The 25,387-nt window shown below is 45.6% G+C and overlaps 1 protein-coding gene across 6 annotated transcripts in view; it reads right to left on the bottom strand.

Moving 5' to 3' along the window:
• Positions 1–25,387, bottom strand: part of katnip (katanin interacting protein) — a 333,986-nt gene that overhangs the window by 126,353 nt on the left and 182,246 nt on the right. For all 6 annotated transcript variants that reach the window (XM_072480763.1, XM_072480761.1, XM_072480758.1 and 3 more), the window contains 2 exons: positions 20,747–20,971; positions 15–152 (listed from right to left, as the gene is read on the bottom strand). In XM_072480763.1, the coding sequence (XP_072336864.1) occupies positions 15–152; positions 20,747–20,971 (363 nt within the window). The remainder of the gene's footprint in view (positions 1–14; positions 153–20,746; positions 20,972–25,387) is intronic.

The following is a 25,387-nucleotide window of genomic DNA, read 5'->3' as shown; positions in this document are numbered from 1 at the left end:
CATCAGCAACTTACATTGAGGCTTCTGTTATAATTCCAAATCTTGATCTTAGAAATACCAATGTCACGTGACTTGTTTGGACTACGCACAACAAAATATAATTGGATTGGTGGGTGAAAAGGGCATGTCCACATGTGACGGTCTTTTGTGGTCTATGAAAGAGGAAAAGTTAGATCTTAATATCTCCAGAGGTAAGTTTTCCTCAATGATTGCTGAAGGAGATACAAAATAAGAAATAAAAATATATATAATTAATCCAAAAGCACAGACATTATGAAACGTACAGAATGCCAACAGGCAATTGTTTCAACCGTAAACTGCTGGAAAAAGAATATGAGAAAAATGAACATCTTACTTCAATGATTCAATTATTCACTTGACAGATCAGTATTTAAACAAATAAAAAACAACAATGACATTCTCCAGCTCTCCCATCCTTTTAACACCCTTAATTATACTGCTTCTTGGACCAAGCTTTTAATCCCTCTTTAATATCTCCTTCTTTGGATAGTGAAGGGCTCAGCAAATCATTGTGACAAATTAAATGTAGACTTTCAACAGTTATGCCATATCATAAATTTGTTTGCCTGTTCTAGATATTATGAAGGCATTTTAAAACAATGTTATATTTTGCTATTAATAGACAGCAAACTACGGTAGCAGGTTCATTTGCCTGCTCTTCCGAGTTATCCCAGGCCTAGGTAAGGGCTCCATGCTCAGGGCTATGAGCCATGGCTAAACTACCCTTAGTGACAAAAAGGTTGGGTGGGGTTATTGGGATAGGGTGGATGTGTGGGCTTGGATAGGGTGCCCTTTCCAGACTTGATGGGCCGAATGGCCTCCTTCTGCACTGTAAATTCTATGATTCTATGGTCAATGGTAGCAGCAGCAAATGTTTGATTGATATTATGGAAGAATCAGAACCGCAAGGCTACAATGGCTACTCACAAAAGAAGGATCCTTCATAGAGTCATAGAATCATGCAGCATAGAAAAGGCCCTACGGCGCAATCACATCTGCGCTGATGAAAAACAACCACCTAATTATTCTAATCCCATTTTCCAGCACTTGGCCCATAGCCTTGTATGTCTTGGCATCGTAAGTGCACATCTAAATATGTCTTAAATGTCATGAGGGTTTCTGCCACAGGCAGCAAATTCCAACCTTCCATCACCCTCTGGGTAAAAATGTTTTTCCTCACATCCCCTCAACCTCCTGCCCCTTACCTTAAATCTATGCCCCCTGGATATTGACCCCTCCACCAAGGGGAAAAGTTTCTGTCTACTCTATCTATGCCCCTCATAACTTTATATATCTCAACCATGTCCCCCCTCAGTCTCATTTGCTCCAAGGAAAACAATCCAAGTCCATCCAATCTCTCTTTATAACTGACACTCTCCAGCCCAGGCAACATTCTGGTAAATCTCCTCTGATCTTTTCCAGGACTATCACATCCATCCTGTAATGTGGATTCTAGAACTGCACACAATACTCTAGGTGTGGCCTAACCAACGTTCTATACAGTTCCAGCATAACCTCCCTGGTCTTAAACTCTATGCCTTGGCTAACAAAGGCAAGGATACCATATGCCTTCTTATTTGGATTGGATTGGATTGGATTTGTTTATTGTCACGTGTACCGAGGTACAGTGAAAAGTATTTTTCTGCGAGCAGCTCAACAGATCATTAAGTACATGAGAAGAAAAGGGAATAAAAGAAAATACGTAATAGGGCAACACAACATATACAATGTAACTACAAAAGCACTGGCATCGGATGAAGCATACAGGGTGTAGTGTTAATGAAATCAGTCCATAAGAGGGTCATTTAGGAGTCTGGTGACAGTGGGGAAGGAGCTGTTTTTGAGTCTGTTCGTGCGTGTTCTCAGACTTCTGTATCTCCTGCCCGATGGAAGAAGTTGGAAGAGTGAGTAAGCTGGGTGGGAGGGATCTTTGATTATACTGCCCGCTTTCCCCAGGCAGCGGGAGGTGTAGATGGAATCAATGGTTGGGAGGCAGGTTCGTGTGATGGACTGGGTGGCGTTCACGACTCTCTGAAGTTTCTTGCGGTCCTGGGCCGAGCAGTTGCCATACCAGGCTGTGATGCAGCCTGATAGGATGCTTTCTATGGTGCATCTGTAAAAGTTGGTAAGAGTCAATGTGGACATGCCAAATTTCCTTACTTTCCTGAGGAAGTAAAGGCACTGTTGTGCTTACTTGGTGGTAGCGTCGACGTTGGTGGACCAGGACAGATTTTTGGAGATGTGCACCCCTAGGAATTTGAAACTGCTAACCATCTCCACCTCGGCCCCGTTGATGCTGACAGGGGTGTGTACAGTAATTTGCTTCCTGAAGTCAATGACCAGCTCTTTAGTTTTGCTGGCATTGAGGGAGAGATTGTTGTCGCTACACCACTCCACTAGGTTCTCTATCTCCCTCCTGTATTCGGACTCATCGTTATTCGAGATCCGGCCCACTATGGTCGTATCGTCAGAAAACCTGTAGATGGAGTTGGAACCAAGTTTTGCCACGCAGTCGTGTGTGTACAGGGAGTAGAGTAGGGGGCTAAGTACTCAGCCTTGCGGGGCGCCGATGTTGAGGACTATTGTGGAGGAGGTGTTGTTGTTCATTCTTACTGATTGTGGTCTGTTGGTCAGAAAATCGAGGATCCAGTTGCAGAGTGGGGAGCCAAGTCCTAGGTTTTGGAGCTTTGATATGAGCTTGGCTGGGATTATGGTGTTGAAGGCGGAGCTGTAGTCAATAAATAGGAGTCTAATGTAGGAGTCCTTGTTTTCGAGATGCTCTAGGGATGAGTGTAGGGCCAGGGAAATGGTGTCTGATGTGGACCGGTTGCAGCGGTATGCGAATTGCAGTGGATCAAGGCGTTCTGGGAGTATGGAGGTGATGCGCTTCATGATCAACCTCTCGAAGCACTTCATTACGACTGAAGTCAGGGCCACTGGTCGGTAGTCATTGAGGCACGTTGCCTGGTTCTTCTTTTTATTGTATCCACCTGGTCTGCTACCTTAAGGGACTGGTGTACATGCACAAGAACTCTCTGATCTTTGGTGCCTCCCAGGGTCCCGTCATCTATCATGTATTCCCCTGCCTTGTTTGTCCAAGTGCATCACCTCACACTTATCCAGACTGAATTCCATTTGCCACTGATCAGCCCATCTGACAAACCTGTCCATATCCTCCTGTAATCGAAGGCTCGCCTCCTCCACCCCACCAATTTTCGTATTTTACTGATCAACCCTCCTACATTGATATCTAAATCATTTGTATAAACCACAAATAGCAAGGGCCCCAGCACTGAATAACATTCCCTCTAAACACTTTGGCTTCCCCAATTAATATTGGGGAAGTTGAAATACCCTATTAAGATTCCCTCTAAACCCTGCTCAAAATTGCGTCCTCTTTTACCACCTTCTCTATCGTGCCTGAAGATTCTGTATCCTGGAATATTGAGCTGTCAGTCCTGTCCCTCTCTCAGGAAGAAGTCTTGTGTTTCCTTTAAGCCTAAGTGAAGAAGGCGATGGGAAACCACACATGACCCTAGTCATATTCATAGATTATCATAGAATTTACAGTGTAGAAGGAGGCCATTCGGCCCATCGAGTCTGCACTGGCTCTTGGATAGAGCACCCTACCCAAGGTCAACACCTCCACCCTATCCCCATAACCATGTAACACCACCCAACACTAAGGGCAATATTGCTCAATTACATTTAAAATGAGAAACTATGAGCTCTTGATTAGGAAAGTGCAGGATCACGAGACATGGAGAAATAAACAGAGGACCTGCCCTTGGACAAATCGCCACTACACGGATAACTGACATCTCTGAAGCATAAATCAAAAGCATACCATTCAATAGTCTTAAATAGAATATTCTAATTTATGCACAATATGGTCAAGTCATGTATGAAAAGGCATCTGCTGTCAGTCCTCTTGAATCTTGGAGGAAAGCTAATGTAACCCCACATTAAAAAGGGAGGTAGAGAGAAAACAGGGTTTTATAGACCAGTCAGCCTGATGTCAGTAATGGGGAAAGTTTTACAATCCATTATGAAAGATTTTATAACAGAGCACTTGGAAAACAGTGGCAGGATCAAACAGAGTCAGCATGGATTCATGAAGAAGAAATCATGCTCGACAAATCTGCTAGAATTCTTCCGAGGGCGTAACTAGCAGAATTGATGTGGGGGGACCAGTGGATGTGGTTTATTTGGTGTAAGGATCCTCCTGTTTAACCCTCGTCTGTTCCCTTTTTCTTCTTTTAATTTGTTATTATTCGCTATTGCAATTTTTGTCCATGGATGGTTAATGACTAGAATTCGAACAGGAAGTTCCAGAATAATGTGCCATTTTGGTCTGTGATCAATGATGACCCGGACTGACTGCTTTGGCTGGTAGCCAATGAACTGACCCCAAAAGCTGGGTCCTGATCGAGGAAGTGATTGTTCCTCAGTGAGACCAGGTTCCATTTCGCCTTTCAGTTTGAATTCTGGCAGTGGAGGTGAAGGACACCAGCTGAAGTCTCTCTAGAAACTCGCTCTGCGTGAAAAGATCCAGCCAACTCTTTCTCTCATTAAGCCTGGGTCAGAGGTGACAGAAGAGGATTCTGGGAGAAGTCAACTCAGTAACCTCAGCTGTACTGTGGGTGGCCGAAGAACCCCTCCAGTGGTAAACAGGAGGAAGGTCACCATCCAGCATGGCAGTAGTAGAGGATTCTGGGAGAAATCACTCAGTCACCTTGAGTGGGTAGCCGAAGAACTGGTGTCAAGGAGCAGGTAAAACAGATGAACTGAAAGCCTGGATTATGGCATGGAACTATGACGTAATTGCAATTACGGAGACATGGTTAAGGAGTGACAAAACTGGCAGCTTTATGTTCCAGGATATCATTGTTTTAGACGGGACAGAAAAGGAAACACAAGAGTTGGGGAGTTGCATTGTTGATTAGGGAACAGATCACAGGTGTGTTGAGGGAGGACACATTGGGGGGAATCTTGTAGTGAGGCATTATGGGTGGAGCTCAGGAATAAGAAGCATGAAAGCATAACGTTGGGAGTGTATTATCGACCTCCCAACAGCCCACAGGAAACAGAGAAGCAGTTGTGTAGTCAGATACCGAAAAGGTGTGAAAAAAGCAGGGTAGTTATGATGGATGATTTTAACTTCCCCCATATTGACTGGGAATCCCTTACAGCCAGGGGCTCGGATGGAGAGCAATTTGTTAGATATGTCCAGGAGGGCTTTTTAATACAGTATGTTGACAATCCAACCAGGGAGGAGGCCATAATAGACTTTGTATTGGTGAATGTGGATTGGGAGCGACTATTTGAGGGCAAATCCACATCTGACATGTTGGAGGCTTCTGAAAGCCAATTGATTGAAGTGTAGGACAGGCATGTCCCCTGCAAGAATGAAGGATAGAAATGGCAGAATTCGGGAACCATAGATGACAAGGGAAATTGTAAGCTTAGTCAAAAGGAAAAAGGAAAGATATGATAGGTCTAAGCATCTACAAACTAACAAAGCCCTTGAGGTGTACAGTGAAAGTAGGAAGGAACTTAAACTTGGAATTACAAGGGCTAAAAGGGGACACAAAATGATTTTAGCAAACTTCGACAAGGAGAATCCCAAGGCTTTTTATGCATATATTAGGAGCAAGTGGGTAGCGGGGGAAAGAGTAGGCCCACTTAAGGACAATGGAGGGAAGTTCTGCGTGGAACCACAGGAATCCTTAATAAGTACTTTGCATCGGTATTCACCAGGGAGAAGGACGTGAAGGATGTTGAGGTCAGGGATAGGCTAATTATAACAATATTAGGCGGGAACTGAAGAGCATAGATTGGGGGCGGATGTTTGAGGGCAAATCAACATCTGACATGTGGGAGGCTTTCAAGTGTCAGTTGATAGGAATACAGGACAGGCATGTTCCTGTGAGGAAGAAAGACAAATACGGCAATTTTCGGGAACCTTGGATGACAAATGATATTGTAGGCCTCGTCAAAAAGAAAAAGGAGGCATTTGTCAGGGCTAAAAGGCTGGGAACAGACGAAGCCTGTGTGGCATATAAGGAAAGTAGGAAGGAACTTAAGCAGGGAGTCAGGAGGGCTAGAAGGGGTCATGAAAAGTCATTGGCAAATAGGGTTAAGGAAAATCCCAAGGCTTTTTACACTTACATAAAAAGCAAGAGGGTAGCCAGGGAAAGGGTTGGCCCACTGAAGGATAGGCAAGGGAATCTATGTGTGGAGCCAGAGGAAATGGGCGAGGTACTAAATGAATACTTTGCATCAGTATTCACCAAAGAGAAGGAATTGGTAGATGTTGAGTCTGGAGAAGGGGGTGTAGATAGCCTGGGTCACATTGTGATCCAAAAAGACGAGGTGTTGGGTGTCTTAAAAAATATTAAGGTAGATAAGTCCCCAGGGCCGGATGGGATCTACCCCAGAATACTGAAGGAGGCTGGAGAGGAAATTGCTGAGGCCTTGACAGAAATCTTTGGATCCTCGCTGTCTTCAGGGGATGTCCCAGAGGACTGGAGAATAGCCAATGTTGTTCCTCTGTTTAAGAAGGGTGGCAGGGATAATCCCGGGAACTACAGGCCGGTGAGCCTTACTTCAGTGGTAGGGAAATTACTGGAGAGAATTCTTCGAGACAGGATCTACTCCCATTTGGAAGCAAATGGACGTATTAGTGAGAGGCAGCACGGTTTTGTGAAGGGGAGGTCGTGTCTCACTAACTTGATAGAGTTTTTCGAGGAGGTCACTAAGATGATTGATGCAGGTAGGGCAGTAGATGTTGTCTATATGGACTTCAGTAAGGCCTTTGACAAGGTCCCTCATGGTAGACTAGTACAAAAGGTGAAGTCACACGGGATCAGGGGTGAACTGGCAAGGTGGATACAGAACTGGCTAGGCCATAGAAGGCAGAGGGTAGCAATGGAGGGATGCTTTTCTAATTGGAGGGCTGTGACCAGTGGTGTTCCACAGGGATCAGTGCTGGGACCTTTGCTCTTTGTAGTATATATAAATGATTTGGAGGAAAATGTAACTGGTCTGATTAGTAAGTTTGCAGACGACACAAAGGTTGGTGGAATTGCGGATAGCGATGAGGACTGTCTGAGGATACAGCAGGATTTAGATTGTCTGGAGACTTGGGCGGAGAGATGGCAGATGGAGTTTAACCTGGACAAATGTGAGGTAATGCATTTTGGAAGGGCTAATGCAGGTAGGGAATATACAGTGAATGGTAGAACCCTCAAGAGTATTGAAAGTCAAAGAGATCTAGGAGTACAGGTCCACAGATCACTGAAAGGGGCTACACAGGTGGAGAAGGTAGTCAAGAAGGCATACGGCATGCTTGCCTTCATTGGCCGGGGCATTGAGTATAAGAATTGGCAAGTCATGTTGCAGCTGTATAGAACCTTAGTTAGGCCACACTTGGAGTATAGTGTTCAATTCTGGTCGCCACACTACCAGAAGGATGTGGAGGCTTTAGAGAGGGTGCAGAAGAGATTTACCAGAATGTTGCCTGGTATGGAGGGCATAAGCTATGAGGAGCGATTGAATAAACTCGGTTTGTTCTCACTGGAACGAAGGAGGTTGAGGGGCGACCTGATAGAGGTATACAAAATTATGAGGGGCATAGACAGAGTGGATAGTCAGAGGCTTTTCCCCAGGGTAGAGGGGTCAATTACTAGGGGGCATAGGTTTAAGGTGAGAGGGGCAAAGTTTAGAGTAGATGTACGAGGCAAGTTTTTTACGCAGAGGGTAGTGGGTGTCTGGAACTCACTACCGGAGGAGGTAGTGGAAGCAGGGACGATAGGGACATTTAAGGGGCATCTTGACAAATATATGAATAGGATGGGAATAGAAGGATACGGACCCAGGAAGTGTAGAAGATTGTAGTTTAGTCGGGCAGTATGGTCGGCACGGGCTTGGAGGGCCGAAGGGCCTGTTCCTGTGCTGTACATTTCTTTGTTCTTTGTTCTTTGATAGGTGTATGAACTCTCTTGAGAACGTCAATATATCAAAGGAGAGAGCGTTGAATATCCTAAATTGCACTGGGGCGGAATGGGTTCTTTCCCAGGTTACTGTGGGAAACAAAGGGAGAAATTGCCTTAACAGATATGTTCACATCCTCTTTGACCACAGGCGAGGTTTCAGAGGACTGGAGAACAGCCAATGTTATTGCCTAGTTTAAGAAAGGAAGCAGGGACAATCCAGCAAATCATAGGCCAGTGAGCCCGACATCAGTGGTGGGGAAGCTTTTGGAAAAGATACTGAAGGGCAGGATGTATGCACATTTGGAAGAAAATGGACTAGTTAGTGACAGGCAGCGTGATTTTGTACGGGGAAGGTCATGTCTCACCAACTTGACTGAGTTTTTTGAAGAAGTGACAAAAGAAAATATATGAGGGAAGGGCTGTGGATGTAGTTAATATAGACTTTAGTCATGTGTTTGACAAGGTCCCACATGGCAGACTGGCACAATAACTAAAATCACATGGGATTTGAGGTGGGCTGGCTAGATGGATACAGAACTGGCTTGGTTATAGAAGACAAGAGGGTAGTGGTGGAAGGGTGTTTTTCTGAAAGGGGATCTGTATCTAGCGGCGTTCCGCAGGGATCGGTGCTGGGACCTCTGTGGTTTGTAGTGCACATAAATGATCGAGGAAAACGTGGGTGCTCTGATTAGTAAGTTTGCGGATGACACAAAGATTGGCAGAGTTGCTGATACTGTTGAGGATTGTCAGAGGATACAAAAAGATATAGATAGATTGGAAATTTGGGGCACAGAAATGGCACATGGAGTTTGCAGATGATACCAAGTTGGGTAGGAGGGTGAACGGTGACGAGGATTCAGGGATCCTGCAGCATGATCTGGATAGGTTGGGCGAGTGGGCAAACCAATGGCAGATGCAGTGTAATTTGGATAAGTGTGAGGTTATTCACTTTGGAAGCAAAAACAGGAAGGCAGATTACTACCCGAATCGTTGTAAATTGGGAGAGTGGAGTGTGCAGCGGGACCTGGGTATCCTTGTGCACCAGTTGAAGGTAAGCATGCAGGTGCAGCAGGTGGTAAAGAAGCTTAATAGTATGTTGGTCTTCATTGTGAGAGGTTTCGAGTACAGAAGCAGGGATGTGTTGCTGCAATTATACAGGGCCTTGGTGAGGCCACAGCTAGAATATTGTGTGCAGTTTTGGTCTCCTTTTCTGAGGAAGGATGTTCTTGTTCTCGAGGGAGTGCAGCGAAGGTTTACCAGACTGATTCCAGGGATGGCAGAACTGTCATATGAGGAGAGATTGACTAGGTTAGGATTGTTCTCACTGGAGTTCAGAAGAATGAGTGGGGATCTCATAGAGAACCGGTGTTATGCTCCTCGTGCTCATGTGGGAGTTCAGGAACGTGGCCGATGCCCCTGACTCCTTCATGTGCGGGAAGTGTGTCTGGCTTCAGCTCCTGTTGGACCGCATGATGGCTCTGGAGCTGCGGATGGACTCACTTTGGAGCATCCGCGATGCTGAGGAGGTCGTGGATAGCGCGTTCAGTGAGTTGGTCACACCGCAGATTAGGATTGGTAAGGGAGACAGGGAATGGGTGACCAAAAGGCAGAGAAAGAGCAGGAAGGCAGTGCAGGTGTCCCTTGCGGTCATCTCCCACGAAAACAGGTATACCGTTTTGGATACGGTTGGATGAGATGACTCACCAGGGGAAGGCAGTAGTAGCCTGGCTCATGGCACCGTGGCTGGCTCTGATGCACAGAAGGGCGGGAAAAAGACTGGCATGGCTATAGTCATAGGGGATTCAATTGTAAGGGGAGCAGACAGGCATTTCTGTGGTCGAAAACGAGACTCCCGAATGGTATGTTGCCTCCCGGGTGCACGGGTCAGGGATGTCTCAGATCGTCTGCAGGACATACTGAAGGGGGAGGGTGAACAGCTAGTTGTCGTGGTGCATATAGGCACCAATGATATAGGTACAAAACGGGATGAAGTCCTACAATCAGAATTTAGGGAGTTAGGAGATAAGTTAAAAAGTAGGACCTCAAAGGTAGTAATCTCAGGATTGCTACCAGTGCCACGAGACAGTCAGAGTAGAAATTCAAGAATAGTCAGAATGAATACGTGGCTTGAGAGATGGTGCAGGAGGGAGGGGTTCACATTTTTGGGACATTGGAACCGGTTCTGGGGACAGTGGGACCATTACAAATTGGGTGGTCTACACCTGGGCAGGACTGGAACCAATGTCCCAGGGGGTGCTTTTGCTAACACTGTTGGGGAGGTTTTAAATTAATGTGGCAGGAGGATGGGAATGAGATTAGGAAGTTAGAGGTCAGTAAAGAGGCAGCAACTAAAGCCAGTAAGGTACTAGATAATAAACTCAATGTGACTAAGAGGAAGAGTAGACAGGGAAGAGACGATGAACGCAAAGGGACAGGTGGTCTGAGGTGCATTTGTTTCAATGCGTGAAGTGTAGCAGGTAAGGCAGATGAACTTTGGGCTTGGATTAGTACCTGGGAATATGACGTTATTGGTATTACTGAGACTTGGTTGAGGGAAGGGCAAGACTGGCAATTAAATATACCAGGGTATAGATGCTTCAGGTGGGATAGAGAAGGAGGTAAAAGAGGTGGAGGAGATGCATTACTGGTCAGAGATGATATCACAGCTGTGATGAAGGAGGGCACGATGGAGGATTCGAGCACTGAGGCAATATGGGTAGAGCTAAGAAATAGGAAGGGTGCAGTAACATTGTTGAGACTTTACTACAGGCCTCCCAAAAGCGAGCGTGAAGTAGAGGTACAAATATGTAGACAGATTATAGAAAAATGTAGGAGCAATAGGGTGGTCGTGATGGGAGATTTTAACTTCCCCAGCATTGAATGGGACTCATGTAGTGTTGGAGGTGTAGATGGAGCAGAATTTGGAAGGTGCATCCAGGAGAGTTTTTTTAGAGCAGTATGTAAATAGTCCAACTTGGGAAGGGGCCATACTGGACCTGGTGTTGGGGAATGATCCCGGCCAGGCGATTGAAGTTTCAGTCGGTGATTACTTTGGGAATAGCGATGACAATTCTGTAAGTTTTAGAATACTCATGGACAAAGACGCGATAGGTCCGAAAGGAAGAGTGCTAAATTGGGGAAAGGCCAAGTATAACAAAATTCGGCAGGAGCTACGGAATGTGGATTGGGAGCAGCTGTTTAAGGGTAAATCCACATTTGAAATGTGGGAGTCTTTTAAGGAAAGGTTGGTTAGAGTGCAGGAAAGACATGTCCCTGTGAAAATGAGGGATAGAAATGGCAAGATTAGGGAACCATGGATGACGGGTGGAATTGTGAGACTAGCTAAGATGAAAAAGGAAGCATACATAAGATCTAGGCGACTTCAAACTGATGAAGCTTTGGAGGAATATCGGGAAAGAAGGACAAATCTCAAACACGCAATAAAGAGGGCTAAAAGGGGTCATCTTTTAGTCAAATATCTTTGGCTAACAGGGTTAAGGAAAACCCCAAAGCCTTTTATTCGTATATAAGGAGCAAGAGGGTAACTGGAGAAAGGATTGGCCCACTCAAAGACAAAAGAGGGAATTTGTGCGCGGAGTCAGAGGAAATGGGTGAGATTCTTAATGAGTACTTTGCATCGGTATTGCCATAAGACATAGGAGCGGAAGTAAGGCCATTCGGCCCATCGAGTCCACTCCACCATTCAATCATGGCTGATTTCAACTCCATTTACCCGCTCTCTCTCCTTAGCCCTTAATTCCTCGAGAATTCAAGAATTTATCAACTTCTGTCTTAAAGACACTCAACGTCCCGGCCTCCACCGCCCTCTGTGCCAATGAATTCCACAGACCCACCACTCTCTGGCTGAAGAAATTTCTTCAGTATGTCCTTCCTGAGGTGTGGGGCCCAAAATTGCTCACAGTATTCTAAATGGGGCCTAACTAATGCTTTATAAAGCTTCAGAAGTACATCCCTGCTTTTATATTCCAAGCCTCTTGAGATGAATGACAACATTGCATTTGCTTTCTTAATTACGGACTCAACCTGCAAGTTTACCTTTAGAGAATCCTGGACTAGGACTCCCAAGTCCCTTTGCACTTCAGCATTATGAATTTTGTCACCGTTTAGAAAATAGTCCATGCCTCTATTCTTTTTTCCAAAGTGCAAGACCTCGGACTTGCCCACGTTGAATTTCATCAACCATTTCTCGGACCACTCTCCTTAACTGTCTAAATCTTTCTGCAGCCTCCCCACCTCCTCCATACTACCTGCCCCTCCACCTATCTTTGTATCATCGGCAAACTTAGCCAGAATGCCCTGAGTCCCGTCATCTAGATCGTTAATATATAAAGAGAACAGCTGTGGCCCCAACACTGAACCCTGCGGGACACCACTCGACACCGGTTCCAATTCCGAAAAAGAACCTTTTATCCAAACTCTCTGCCTTCTGCCTGACAGCCAATCGTCAGTCCATGTTAGTACCTTGCCTCAAATACAATGGACCCTTATTTTACTCAGCAGTCTATCGTGAGGCACCTTATCAAAGGCCTTTTGGAAGTCTAGATAGATAACATCCATTGGCTCTCCTTGGTCTAACCTATTTGTTATCTCTTCAAAGAACTCTAACAGGTTTGTCAGGCATGACCTCCCCTTACTAAATCCATGCTGACTTGTCCGAATCCGACACTGCACTTCCAAGAATTTAGAAATCTCATCCTTAACAATGGATTCTAGAATCTTGCCAACAACCGAGGTTCGGCTAATTGGCCTATAATTTTCCATCTTTTTCCTTGTTCCCTTCTTGAACAGGGGGGTTACAACAGCGATTTTCCAATCCTCTGGGACTTTCCCTGACTCCAGTGACTTTTGAAAGATCATAACTAACGCCTCCACTATTTCTTCAGCTATCTTTAGAACTCTAGGATGTAGCCCATCTGGGCCCAGAGATTTATCAATTTTTAGACCTCTTAGTTTCTCTAGCACTTTCTCTTTTGTGATGGCTACCATATTCAACTCTGCCCCCTGACTCTCCGGAATTGTTGGGATATTACTCATGTCTTCTACTGTGAAGACTGACGCAAAGTACTTATTTAGTTCCTCAGCTATTTCCTTGTCTCCCATCACTAGATTACCAGCGTCATTTTGGAGTGGCCCAATGTCAACTTTTGCCTCCCGTTTGTTTTTAATGTATTTAAAGACATTTTTACTATCATTCCTAATGTTACTGGCTAGCCTACCTTCATAATTGATCCTCTCTTTCCTTATTTCTCTCTTTGTTATCCTCTGTTTGTTTTTGTAGCCTTCCCAATCTTCTGACTTCCCACTACTCTTTGCCACATTATAGGCTTTCTCTTTTGCTTTGATGCATTCCCTAACTTCCTTTGTCAGCCATGGCTGCCTAATCCCCCCTCTGATAACCTTTCTTTTCTTTGGGATGAACCTCTGTACTGTGTCCTCAATTACTCCCAGAAACTCCTGCCATTGCTGTTCTACTGTCTTTCCCACTAGGCTCTGCTCCCTGTCGATTTTCGTCAGTTCCTCCCTCATGCCCCTGTAGTTACCTTTATTGAACTGTAACACCTTTACATCTGATTCTACCTTCTTTCTTTCAAATTGGAGATTGAATTCTACCATATTATGATCACTGCCTCCTAAGTGTTCCCTTACTTTAAGATCTTTAATCAAGTCTGGCTCATTACATAACGCTAAGTCCAGAATGGCCTGTTCCCTCGTGGGCTCCATCACAAGCTGTTCCAAAAAGCCCTCCTGTAAACATTCAATGAATTCCCTTTCCTTGGGTCCACTGGCAGCATTATTTATCCAGTCCACCTGCATATTAAAGTCCCCCATGATCACTGTGACCTTGCCTTTCTGACATGCACTTTCTATTTCATGGTGCATTTTGTGTCCCCGGTCCTGACCACTGTTAGGAGGCCTGTACATAACTCCCATTATGGATTTTTTGCCTTTGTGGTTCCTCAACTCTACCCACTTAGACTCCACATCATCTGACCCTATGTCGTTTAGTGCTATTGATTTAATTTCATTCCTAATTAACAAGGCAACCCCGCCCCCTCTGCCCATCTCTCTGTCTTTTCGATAGGTTGTGAATCCCTGGATGTTTAAATGCCAGTCCTGAACCCCCTGCAACCACGTCTCTGTGATGCCTACCACATCATACCTGCCAGTCACAATCTGGGCCACAAGCTCATCTACCTTGTTCCGTACACTGCGCGCATTTAAATATAGCACCTTTAATTCTCTATTGACCGTCCCTTTTTGTTTTCTTAGTGTGGTGGACCTTGGTTTACTGAGCCTTTCCATACACTGTCATATTTTGTGGAATGGGGACTATCGTAACCTCTCCTGAGTTTTGTCTTTTCGTGCTTTTTTGTATTCCTAAGCAGCTACGCTTCCCACGGATTACTTCATCTCTTGGTTCCCTGACTTTCCCTTCCCCCCCCAATCTCTAGTTTAAAGTCCTATTGACCACCCTATTTACTCTTTTCGCCACAACACTGGTCCCAGCTCGGTTCAGGTGGAGACCATCCCAACGGTATAGGTCCCCCCCTGTCCCAAAACTGATGCCAGTGTCCCATGAAAAGGAACCCCTCTTTCCCACACCACTCTTTCAGCCACGTGTTAACTTCCCTTATTCTTGCCTCGCTATGCCAATTTGCACGTGGCTCGGGCAGTAATCCGGAGATTATGACCCTTGAGGACCAGTTTTTTAATTTGAATCCTAGCTCTTTATAATCTCTAAACAGGTCCTCTTTCCTAGACTTGCCTATGTTGTTGGTACCGACATGGACCACAACAACTGGATCCTCCCCGTCCCTCTCCAGTATCCTTTCAAGCCGGTCAGAGATGTCCCGCACCCTAGCACCGGGCAGGCAACATACCATGCGGGACTCTTTATCCTGCTCACAAAGGATACTATCCATCCCCCTGATAATAGAATCCCCTACAACTACAACTTGCCTATTTACTCCATCCCCTTGAATGGCCTGCTGAACCATGGTGCCTTGGTCAGCTAACTCATCCTTCCTGCAGCCCTGTTCGCCATCCACACAGGGAGCAAGTGCCTCATACCTGTCGGACAGGGTCAAGGGCTGAGGCTCCTGAGTTCCTGACTGCTGGTTCCCTTTACCTGCCTGACTTGCAGTCACACCCTGCTGTCCCTGGCCACTGGCAGGATTTAAACTACTTACTCTGACAGGTGTGACTGCCTCCTGAAACACAGTGTCCAGGTAAGTCTCCCCCTCCCGGATGTGCCTCAGTGTTTGAAGCTCAGACGCCAGCTCATCAACTCTGAGCCGGAGCTCTTCGAGCAGCCAACACTTACTGCAGATGTGGTCGCTGTAGCTCACAATGGGATCTGCCAGCTCCCACATCAAGCAGCTCAAGCACATCACCTGACCAGCCATCACTAATTAATTAATTAGTTTAATTTAAGTTTACGAGTTTAGCTGTGTTTTTTTTTTTTAAATTTGGGGCAGATTTGCTGTCCCAAATCAGATCACAGCTTCCCTCTGACGTCACTTTTGGAAAAGGAAACTGGAAAACAGGAAGTAACGTTAGGTTTTTATACTCACAGAGACTGCTCCTCCTCCTCCGAACGGCTCCCGAAATTAGGCCCGGAGAAAGAGAGAGAACAAAACAGTCGAGGAAAAGCATCTTCTCCCACTCTTCACCGATTTACCTCACTGCACCAAATTACCAAATTCTCACTCTGTCTGTGTCTCACTCACTCAGGCTGTGTCCCCTTGACCTGCGCAATGCTTACTAAGTGCGCTTTCTGTCTGTCTTTTATATAGACTTTAGGATGACTCACACTAAAACTTCTAAGAGAAGAATACAATGTGTACCTTTGTGCCCCTTAACAAGCCTCAGGTGACTGCCAGATAACTGCCTCTCAGCAATGAGGGTGGTATTCACCAAGGAGAGGGACATGACGGATGTTGAGGCTCGGGATGTATGTTTAAATACTCTAGGTCAAGTCAGCATAAGGAACGGGAAGGTTTTGGGTATTCTAAAAGGCATTCAGGTGGACAAGTCCCCAGGTCCGGATGGGATCTATCCCAGGTTACTGAGAGAAGCGAGGGACGAAATAGCTGGGGCCTTAACAGATATCTTTGCAGCATCCTTGAGCATGGGTGAGGTCCCGGAGGATTGCTAATGTTGTCCCTATGTTTAAGAAGGGTAGCAGGGATAATCCAGGGAATTATAGACCTGTGAGCTTGACGTCAGTGGTAGGCAAACTGTTGGAGAAGATACTGAGGGATAGGATCTATTCACATTTGGAAGAAAATAGACTTATCAGTGATAGGCAGCATGGTTTTGTGCAGGGAAGGTCATGTCTTACAAACCTAATAGACTTCTTTGAGGAAGTGACAAAGTTAATTGATGAGGGAAGGGCTGTAGATGTCATATACATGGACTTCAGTAAGGCATTTGATAACATTTCCCATGGCAGGTCGATGGAAAAAGTGAAGTTCAGGGTGTACTAGCTAGATGGATAAAGAACTGGCTGGACAACAGGAGACAGAGAGTAGTGGTGGAAGGGAGTGTCTCAAAATGGAGAAAGGTGACTAGTGGTGTTCCACAGGGATCCGTGCTCGGACCACTGTTGTTTGTGATATACATAAATGATCTGGACGAAGGTATAGGTGGTCTCTTTTAGCAAGTTTGCAGATGATACTAAGATTGGTGGAGTTGCAGATAGCGAGGAGGACTGTCAGAGAATACAGCAAAATATAGATAGATTGGAGAGTTGGCAGATGGAGTTCAATGCGAGGTGATGCATTTTGGAAGATCTAATTCAAGAGCGGACTATACGGTCAATGGAAGACTCCTGGGGAAAATTGATGGATAGAGAGATCTGGGAATTCAGGTCCATTGTACCCTGAAGGTGGCAACGCATGTCGATAGAGTGGTCAAGAAGGCATACAGCATGCTTGCCTTCATCGGACGGAGTCTTGTGTACAAGAGTCGGCAGGTCATGTTACAGTTGTATAGGACTTTGGTTAGGCCACATTTGGAATACTGCGTGCAGTTCTGGTCGCCACATTACCAGAAGGATGTGGATGCTTTAGAGAGAGTGCAGAGGAGGTTCACCAGGATGTTGCCTGGTATGGAGGGTGCTAGCTATGAAGAAAGGTTAAGTAGATTAGGATTGTTTTCGTTGGAAAGACGGAGGTTGAGGGGGGACCTGATTGAGGTCTACAAAATTATGAGAGGTATGGACAGGGTGGATAGCAACAAGTTTTTTCCAAGAGTGGGGGTGTCAATTACAAGGGGTCACGATTTCAAGGAGAGTTTAAGGGAGATGTGCGTGGAAAGTTTTTTACGCAGAGGGTGGTGGGTGCCTGGAACGCTTTGCCAGCGGAGGTGGTAGAGGCGGGCACGATAGCATCATTTAAGATGCATCTAGCCAGATATGTGAACGGGCGAGGAACAGAGGGAAGTAGATCCTTGGAAAATAGAAGACAGGTTTAGATAAAGGATCTGGATCGGCGCAGGCTGGGAGGGCCGAAGGGCCTGTTCCTGTGCTGTAATTTTCTTTGTTCTTTGAATTATAAAATTCTAAAAGGACTAGACAGGGTAGATGCAGGGAAGATTTTCCCAATGGTGTGGGTGTCCAGAACCAGGGGTCACTGTCTCAGGATTCAGGATAAACCATTTCGGACAGAAATGAGGAGACATTTCTTCACCCAAAGAGTGGTGAGCTTGTGGAATTGATGCTAAAACATTGAATATACTGAAGAGGCGGCTAGATATAGCATTTGGGGAGAATGGGATCAAAGGTTATATGGAGAAAGCAAATGGGGAGAATGGGATCTAAGGTTATGGGAGAAAGCAGGATTAGGCTATTGAGTTGGATGATCAGCCATGATTGTGATAAATGGCGGAGCAGGTTCGAAGGGCCAAAAGGCCTCATCCTGCTGCTATCTTTTATCTATCTATGTAATCCGGACAAATGTGAGAAATGCATTTTGGAGGATCAAATCTAGGTATGAATTATACTGTAAATGGCAGGACCCTTAGAAACATTAACATACAGAGAGATCAGTACGTGCAGGTTCACAGTTCCCTAAAAGTGGCAACACAGCTGGCCAAGGTGATTAAGGCGGCATATGGCATTCTTGCCTTCATCAGCCCGCGCATTGAGTACAAGAGTTGGGAAATCATGTTGCAGATATAAAAAAAACATGTTTCGGCTGCATTTGGAGTATTGCGTGCAGTTCTCGTCACCACATTATCAGAAAGACGGGGAAGCTTTGGAGAGTGCAAAGAAGGTTCACCAGGATGTTGCCTGGTCTCGAGGGTGTTGGTTCTGAGATCTACAAAATTATGAGAGGCACAGTCAGGGTGGACAGTCAGAGGCTTTTTCAAAGATGAAAGTGTCAATTATAAGGGGACACAGGTTCAAGGTGAGAATGGGAAAAGTTTAAGGGAGATGTGCAGAGTAATTATTTCATGCAGGCACATTGGCAACATTTAAGAGGCACTGGATGGATACATGAATAGTGAGGAAATAGAGGGATACGGACCGAGTAAGGGCAGAAAGTATTTTTTTAAAAGTGAGGGCATCATGATCGGCAGACTTGGATGGCCGAAGGACCTGTTCCTCTGCTGCACTTTTCATTGTTTTATTGTTTGATCCCGAAAAAGGCCTGCTGGAGACCCCACGGGCTGAGAGCAAAGCCTGAAGAAACAAAGCCTCTGCAAGGAAAGATGAGAGTCCAGGAAAGGTGGCAAAGTCCCACATAAAAGATTAGTGTGCAAATTTAATGTGTGTGGGTTTAGGGATAGTGCAACGAGATGGATGGAAAACTGGTTGGCAGACAGGAACCAAGGAGTAGGAATAAAAGTGACTTTTTGCAAATTAGCAAGCAGTGACTAGTGGGGTACTGCAGTGATCAGTTCCAGGACCCTAGCTACTCATAATATATATATTAATCATTTAGATGAGGGAACAAATTGTAATATCTCCAAATTTGAAGATGACACTAAGTTGGGTGGGAGGGTCAGTTGTGAGGATGATGCAGAGATCTTTCAGTGTGATTTGGACAAGTTGAGAGTGGAAAAATGAATGGCAGATGCAGTATAATTTGGATAAATGTGAAGTTATCCACTTTAGTAGTAAGAACGGGAAGGCAGATTATTATCTGAAAGGCCATAAATTAGGAGAGGGTAATGCGTAACAAGACTTGGGTGTTCTCATACACCTGTCACTGAAAGTAAGCATGCAGGTGCTGCAGGCGGTAAAGAAGACAAATGGTATACACAGAATTCCTACTGTGCAGAAGGAGGCCATTCGGCCCATCGAGTTTGCACCAACCCTATGAAAGAGTTTCCACCCTATCCCTGTAACTTACACATCTTTGGACACAAAAGGGCAATTTAGCATGGGCAATCTACCTAACCTGCACATCTTTGGACTGTGGGAGGATAAATCTGAGCACCCGGAGGAAACCTGCGCAGACATGGGGAGAACGTGCACACGCCACAGTCACTCAAGGCCAGAATTGAACCCAGGTTCCTGGCGCTGTGAGGCAGCAGTGCCAAACATTGTGCCACTGTGCAACCCCATATGTTGGCCTTCATAGCAGGAGGATTTGAGTACAGGAGCAGGATTTGTCTTGCTGCAATTATACAGGGCCTTGATGAGGCCACACTGGAATATTGTATGCAGTTTTGGTCTCCTTATTTGAGGAAGGATGTTGTTGCTGTAGAGGAAGTGCAGAGAAGGTTGACCAGACGATTCCTGGGATGGCAGGAATGACTTACGAGGACAGATTGAGTCGGTTAGGATTGTACATGCTGGAGTTCAGAAGAATGAAAGGGGAATCTCACAGAAAACTTTATAATTCTAACAGGACTAGACAGGGTTAATACAAGGAGAATGTTCCCGATGGTGGGTGTGCACAGAACCAGAGGTCACAATCTGACAATACACAGTCGACCATTTAGGACAGAGATGAGGAGAAACTTAATCACCCATAGAGTGCTCGGCCTGTGGAATTCATTACCACAGGAAGCAGTTGAGGCCAAAACATTGTATGTTTTCAAGAAGCAGTTAGATAAAGCACTTGGGCAAAGGGGATGAAAGGATATGGGGGAGGGTGTGGGGGAATGCGGGATCAGGTTACTGAGTTGGATGATCAGCCATGATCGTGATGAATAGCGGAGCAGGCATGAAGGGCCGAATGGCCTCCTCCTGCTTTGATTTTCTATCTTCTACAGAAGGCAAAGGAATGCTCTTTTAATAATTCACATTTTGTTTTTGTTATTGAAAGACTAAAATCGTTGAAAGCCATAAGACTATACGACATAGGAGCAGAATTAGGCCACTCGGTCCATCGGGTCTGCTCCGCCATTCAATCCTGGCTGATATTTTTCTCATCCCCATTCTCCTGCCTTCTCCCCATAACCCCTGATCCCCTTATTAATCAAGAACCTATCTATCTCTGTCTTAAAGACACTCAGTGATTTGTGAACGAAGCCATGTGAATGTGTCAAAAAAAGAGAGGAGTTAAACTGTTTCCTGTGGAGGTTGCAATCTATTGATGTGAATAAGCCGGTGTATACAGAGCAGCCACTTTCATCTCCCCTTTAATTTAATATATGGTTTGTTAATAAGTGATTCCATTTGGTGAGGGGAAAACAATTCTAAGATTTAATCCAATTTGGCATCCAGAGCTTTAGAGATCAGCTTTGCTTACCTTTGTCTTTCCATTCACTAAAGAATTCAAGTTTCCAGGACAGTGAGTATTTCTGATATCAACATCATGAGGAGAAACAAAAATCTTCTGATGCTTCAGGTCAAAAAACTGTACTTCTGTTAAGCCCACTTTTTCACTGTTGCCCCAGTTCGACACAATTTCCATCGTCACATAAACGGCATCTTTAACTGATCTGCTGCCTGACATGCCAGCACTCAGCTGAGTCTGTCAAAATTAAAAGTTTCACATTGTTCACGCGTAAAAATTTAAAGTACTGCATCATAGCTTGCATATTTATTTATTTTTTAAAAAATTATTTTTATTAAAACATAATTTTTGCATAACCATTAACAACATTTAACAAAACAAGGTGAACGTTAACATTATATAAAGAAAAGAGAACAAGAATACGCAACATTTCCCCCCCCTCGGATTGCTGCTGCTGACATTTTAGTGCTCTCCGAGAAAATCGAGGAATGGCTGCCACCTCCGAGAGAATCCCGTCATGGACCCTCTCAAGGCAAACTTTATTTTCTCGAGATTGAGAAACCCAGCCATGTCACCAATCTGGTCTCCACACTCGGGGGTTTCGAGTCCCTCCACATTAAAAGGATCCGTCTCCGGGCTATCAGGGAGGCAAAGGCCAAGACCTCGGCCTCTTTCGCTTCCTGAACTCTCGGATCGTCTGACACACCAAAGATCGCTATCTCTGGACTCGGCACCACCGACGTGTCTAGGACCTTGGACATTGCCTTAGCGAATCCCTGCCAGAATCCTTTAAGAGCCGGACATGCCCTGAACATATGGATATGTTTCGCTGGGCTTCCCGCACACCTCGCACATCTATCCTCAACCCCAAAGAACTTGCTCATTCTCGTTGCTGTCATACCCGGTGGACCAACTTAAACTGGATTAAGCTAAACCAGACACATGATGAAGAGGAATTAACCCTGTTTAGGGCATCCGCCCACAGGCCCGCATCCAGCTCCCCGCCTAGGTCCTCCTCCCACTTGCCCTTAAGTTCCACCACTGGGGCTTCCTCCGCCTCCTGTAGTTCTTGGTAGATGTCCGATACCTTCCCCTCCCCTACCCAGGTGCCGGAGACCACCCTATCTTGTATCCTATGCGGGGGTAGCAACGGAAATGTCACCACCTGTTTTTTAAGAAAGGCACGTACCTGAAGGTTGCATATTTATAGTTTTATCTAGATATTTTAAAAAACTTGTGTTTGGATCACTGCAAATCTAGAATCTAGATCAACAGCAGCCAACACTCCACTTCTCTTTTAATTCTAATATTTAATTCTTGGTCACTAGGCTGACCAAAGAGCTCTGAGACAGGGAAAAAGTGATAGTCACCATAGTCCCCGAGAACCATAGGCTGCTCTCCCCTTTTGAGGCAGAGCTGGCTGGTGGTGATTTAACCTGAGGATCACCACACTTCAGGCTAGGGGCAAGGTTGAGAATGCTAACCTCATCCAGGGTGAGAATTGAATCTTTTGGTGGTGCTCCACATCCCGAACCAGCTGTCCAGCTAATTGAGCTAATGAGGGAGTACTACATATTTGGAAGCAGTGCCATTCAGATGATTGGGCAGATGAGGCCTTGGTTTAATTATTCAGGTGGCAAGTAGAACATTCCCTGGCATTATGGAAGAGCACGGCTATCCATCCAATGTCCTGGTACAACATTTACTTCTCAGTCAACACCAGCACAAAGAGATTAATTGGTCAATTATCGCATTGCAGTTTGTAGAAGCTTGCTGTCTGCAAAGAGACATATATGATGCCTGCAAAGCAATACTGACCACACTTCACAAAGTAATTAATCTGCTGGGAAATGCTTTGCATGTCCAAAGGACATGAAAGGTGATGTATAAATTAACATCCTTTTCGTATGTATAATTTTCTCAATATATATATATATATATATATATATATATGGCGAGATCTATTCAAAAGGATGTGCAACGTGGCTGGTGGATGCCGGATGAAGCCTCTCGCGGACTTCCTGGCAGCCAGTGCGCCTCATGGGATCGGCCTACATCTCGCGAGGCGCTGAGATCAGGATCCCACCCACAATAGGCAGTGACCAAGCCGTGCTCGCTTAAGTAAGTCTGAAACCTACTAAGGCCTACTCACCCGGGATCAACAGGCCTTCCGGCATCTAACGGCCTCCCCAGGGAGTCCCCTGTCGGGTGCTGTTCAATACTGGTCCACACAAACGTGGACTAGGCGGATCGGCAGCCATGGGTTCTCCAGACGATCGGAGGCCCCTGCTGGTCAGCGATAGGGCAGGGCAGCCTGCCCCTGGAACATGGGCAAATTGGCAGTGGCACTGCCAATCTGGCAAGAGCACTGCAAGGTGCCCAGGTGCCAGGGTGGCACTGCCAAGGGTCAGGGCCCGAGGGGGGCCATGCCAATGAAAGGAGGGTGATGGGGGGGAATATGAAGGGTGGGGGGGCTGCAGGGCAGGTAAGAAGCGGCCTCTGGGAGGTTGGGGGGGGGGTGATGGGTGCAGGAAGGGAGTGCCTAGGGACCACATAGCGGGGTGTCCTCACTGGAGGCTGGGGGGGCGGGCTGTTGTGGGGTGATGCCCATGTATGTGGGGGTGACATTGACCATGGGTAGAGGGTGTAGAGACCCACAAGATCGAGATCGGGGCACCTTTTCAAAATGGCAGCATGTTCACTGAGGAGCCGGATCTGGCCAGCGAGTTCAGCTCCCCAGTGATGATAATTATTCTAAACTGGTGACAAACTCCCCAGGGCCTAAAAAAGTGACTGTGGTTAGATAGCAGTGAGGAACTCGTCAACTGAGCCAGCAGGAATCTAATAAAATCTGGCACAAATGACAGGTAGAAATTTTTCTGTTAGATAGCGCCCCAAGTATTTGTTGAATCAGTCTGTCGTTTAGTTTAAAATGTTAATTGTTATAAAGCTGGTGACATTAAAAACACTGCCCATCTTGTTTTGTTTAAACTCCAACAATTATTCTACACATATCACTGCAGAGATCTCAGACTGGGCTACATTAAATTAAAGCCAATCAAAATCCATTTCCACTCATTAGAGTGGCAAAAACAAACAAAATAATAATCATGACACCTTCCAATTAATTTAACCTTACTTTTCATCACAGCTCCAGGTCAGCAATCATCACAAATCAACCAAATAGCTGAACACATTTTTCCAAGTGCTGTGAACATCTTTGGGTAGGATCCATATCAGGACCATTTTCAGGTCGGGGACATGGCTCACTGATCTGCATGGCCACCCTAATCTCGATGGAGTACGGGAATCAGCAGAGTGGCGGCAGGCTGAGAAAAATGGGGGTGACCCAGAGACTTGGTGACAGCATCAGAATTCACACTACCATATGAAACTGAACTGTCACTCATGTTAAAAATGGTTCATCAACACATTAAATGTCAAGATTTGTAATACGTATAGAACCCTATTCCCCCCCCCCCCACCACCACCACCAGCACCACCACAACCACCACCACCACCACGTTCAGCACTGACTCCTGTCTTTCATTTCCCACCAGCAACACCACTGGTCCTTAAGGAGGAGATGAGAGAGGAGGCAGTACGGCCCTCAGAAAAAGACCAACACTCTGAGGATGCAAAATCACATGAAAATCCTATGCACTCTCGACCACTCCAGATGCACAGAGCCTGGTGGGTCAGGCTTCTCAGTCAGACAGCATGCCACATGGCGAGAAGCGCATCACATGCGAGCAGGAGTAAATGATGAAGACGGAGACAGCAGAGGCCAATCCCTATTGGGGGAAGATGCACACTCCACGCTCTGCACAGGTGGACAAAGAGCCTGAATCCCGGGAGTCACACACTAACAAATCACAAATCGAACAGTAATGGGGATGTGTGATCTGTCAGTACTTATAGGGGCAGCAACACTCTTGCACTGAAAATGGGTGCCATGATGTCCCAAGGCCTTTGCACTGGTGACTATCTTCATTGAAAGAATGACCAACCTCATGAAGAGTTGGACATTACAGGAAGAGTGCATGTCAGCAACCAGTTTTAAAAGCTTCACAGAAACTAACATTGAAGCTATCTGGTGGAGAGAACTGCAGAAATCGAGGTTCCTAAAAGATGAATGGGTTATGGCAGCTGCCTGAATATTTGACCACCAAATATTATTCTCGCACAGCGGTCACATATCAACTGCACATTAAGGGAGTAGCTATTTTATGGCACCATTTTCCACAGGCAAACACAACCTCCTGGACCTGTGGAAATCTGAGTGAAGCAAAGCTGATAACCATATAATGTTATGGTGTAGAAAGAGGCCATTCAGCCCATCATGTCTACGTGGGCCAAAAAAGAAACTAGCCACTCATTTTAATCACATTTGTCAGCATCTGGTCCCACGCCTTGTGGATTACAGAATTTTAGATCAGGGTTTTTCAAAGTGCAGGTCGCAACTTGCTGGTGGGTTGTGGGTTGTGGTCTGGAGGGTGGCGAAGACATCAGTCAGGACGTTCCCGCCATGGTCAAGATCGTGGGACAAGCCACTACTGGCATTCAAATTGAGAATGGCGGCAGCTGCGATTTTAAAATGAGAATGAAATGAAGCTGTGCGCAGTCTTCCAACCAGGTCAGCATGTCAAGTTG

This window comes from Scyliorhinus torazame, chromosome 17 (genome assembly GCF_047496885.1).
Source record: "Scyliorhinus torazame isolate Kashiwa2021f chromosome 17, sScyTor2.1, whole genome shotgun sequence".
NCBI classification, from domain to species: Eukaryota; Metazoa; Chordata; class Chondrichthyes; order Carcharhiniformes; family Scyliorhinidae; genus Scyliorhinus; species Scyliorhinus torazame.
Note: the sequence above shows the minus strand (reverse complement) of the source record. Positions and strands in the feature narration are given on the sequence as shown.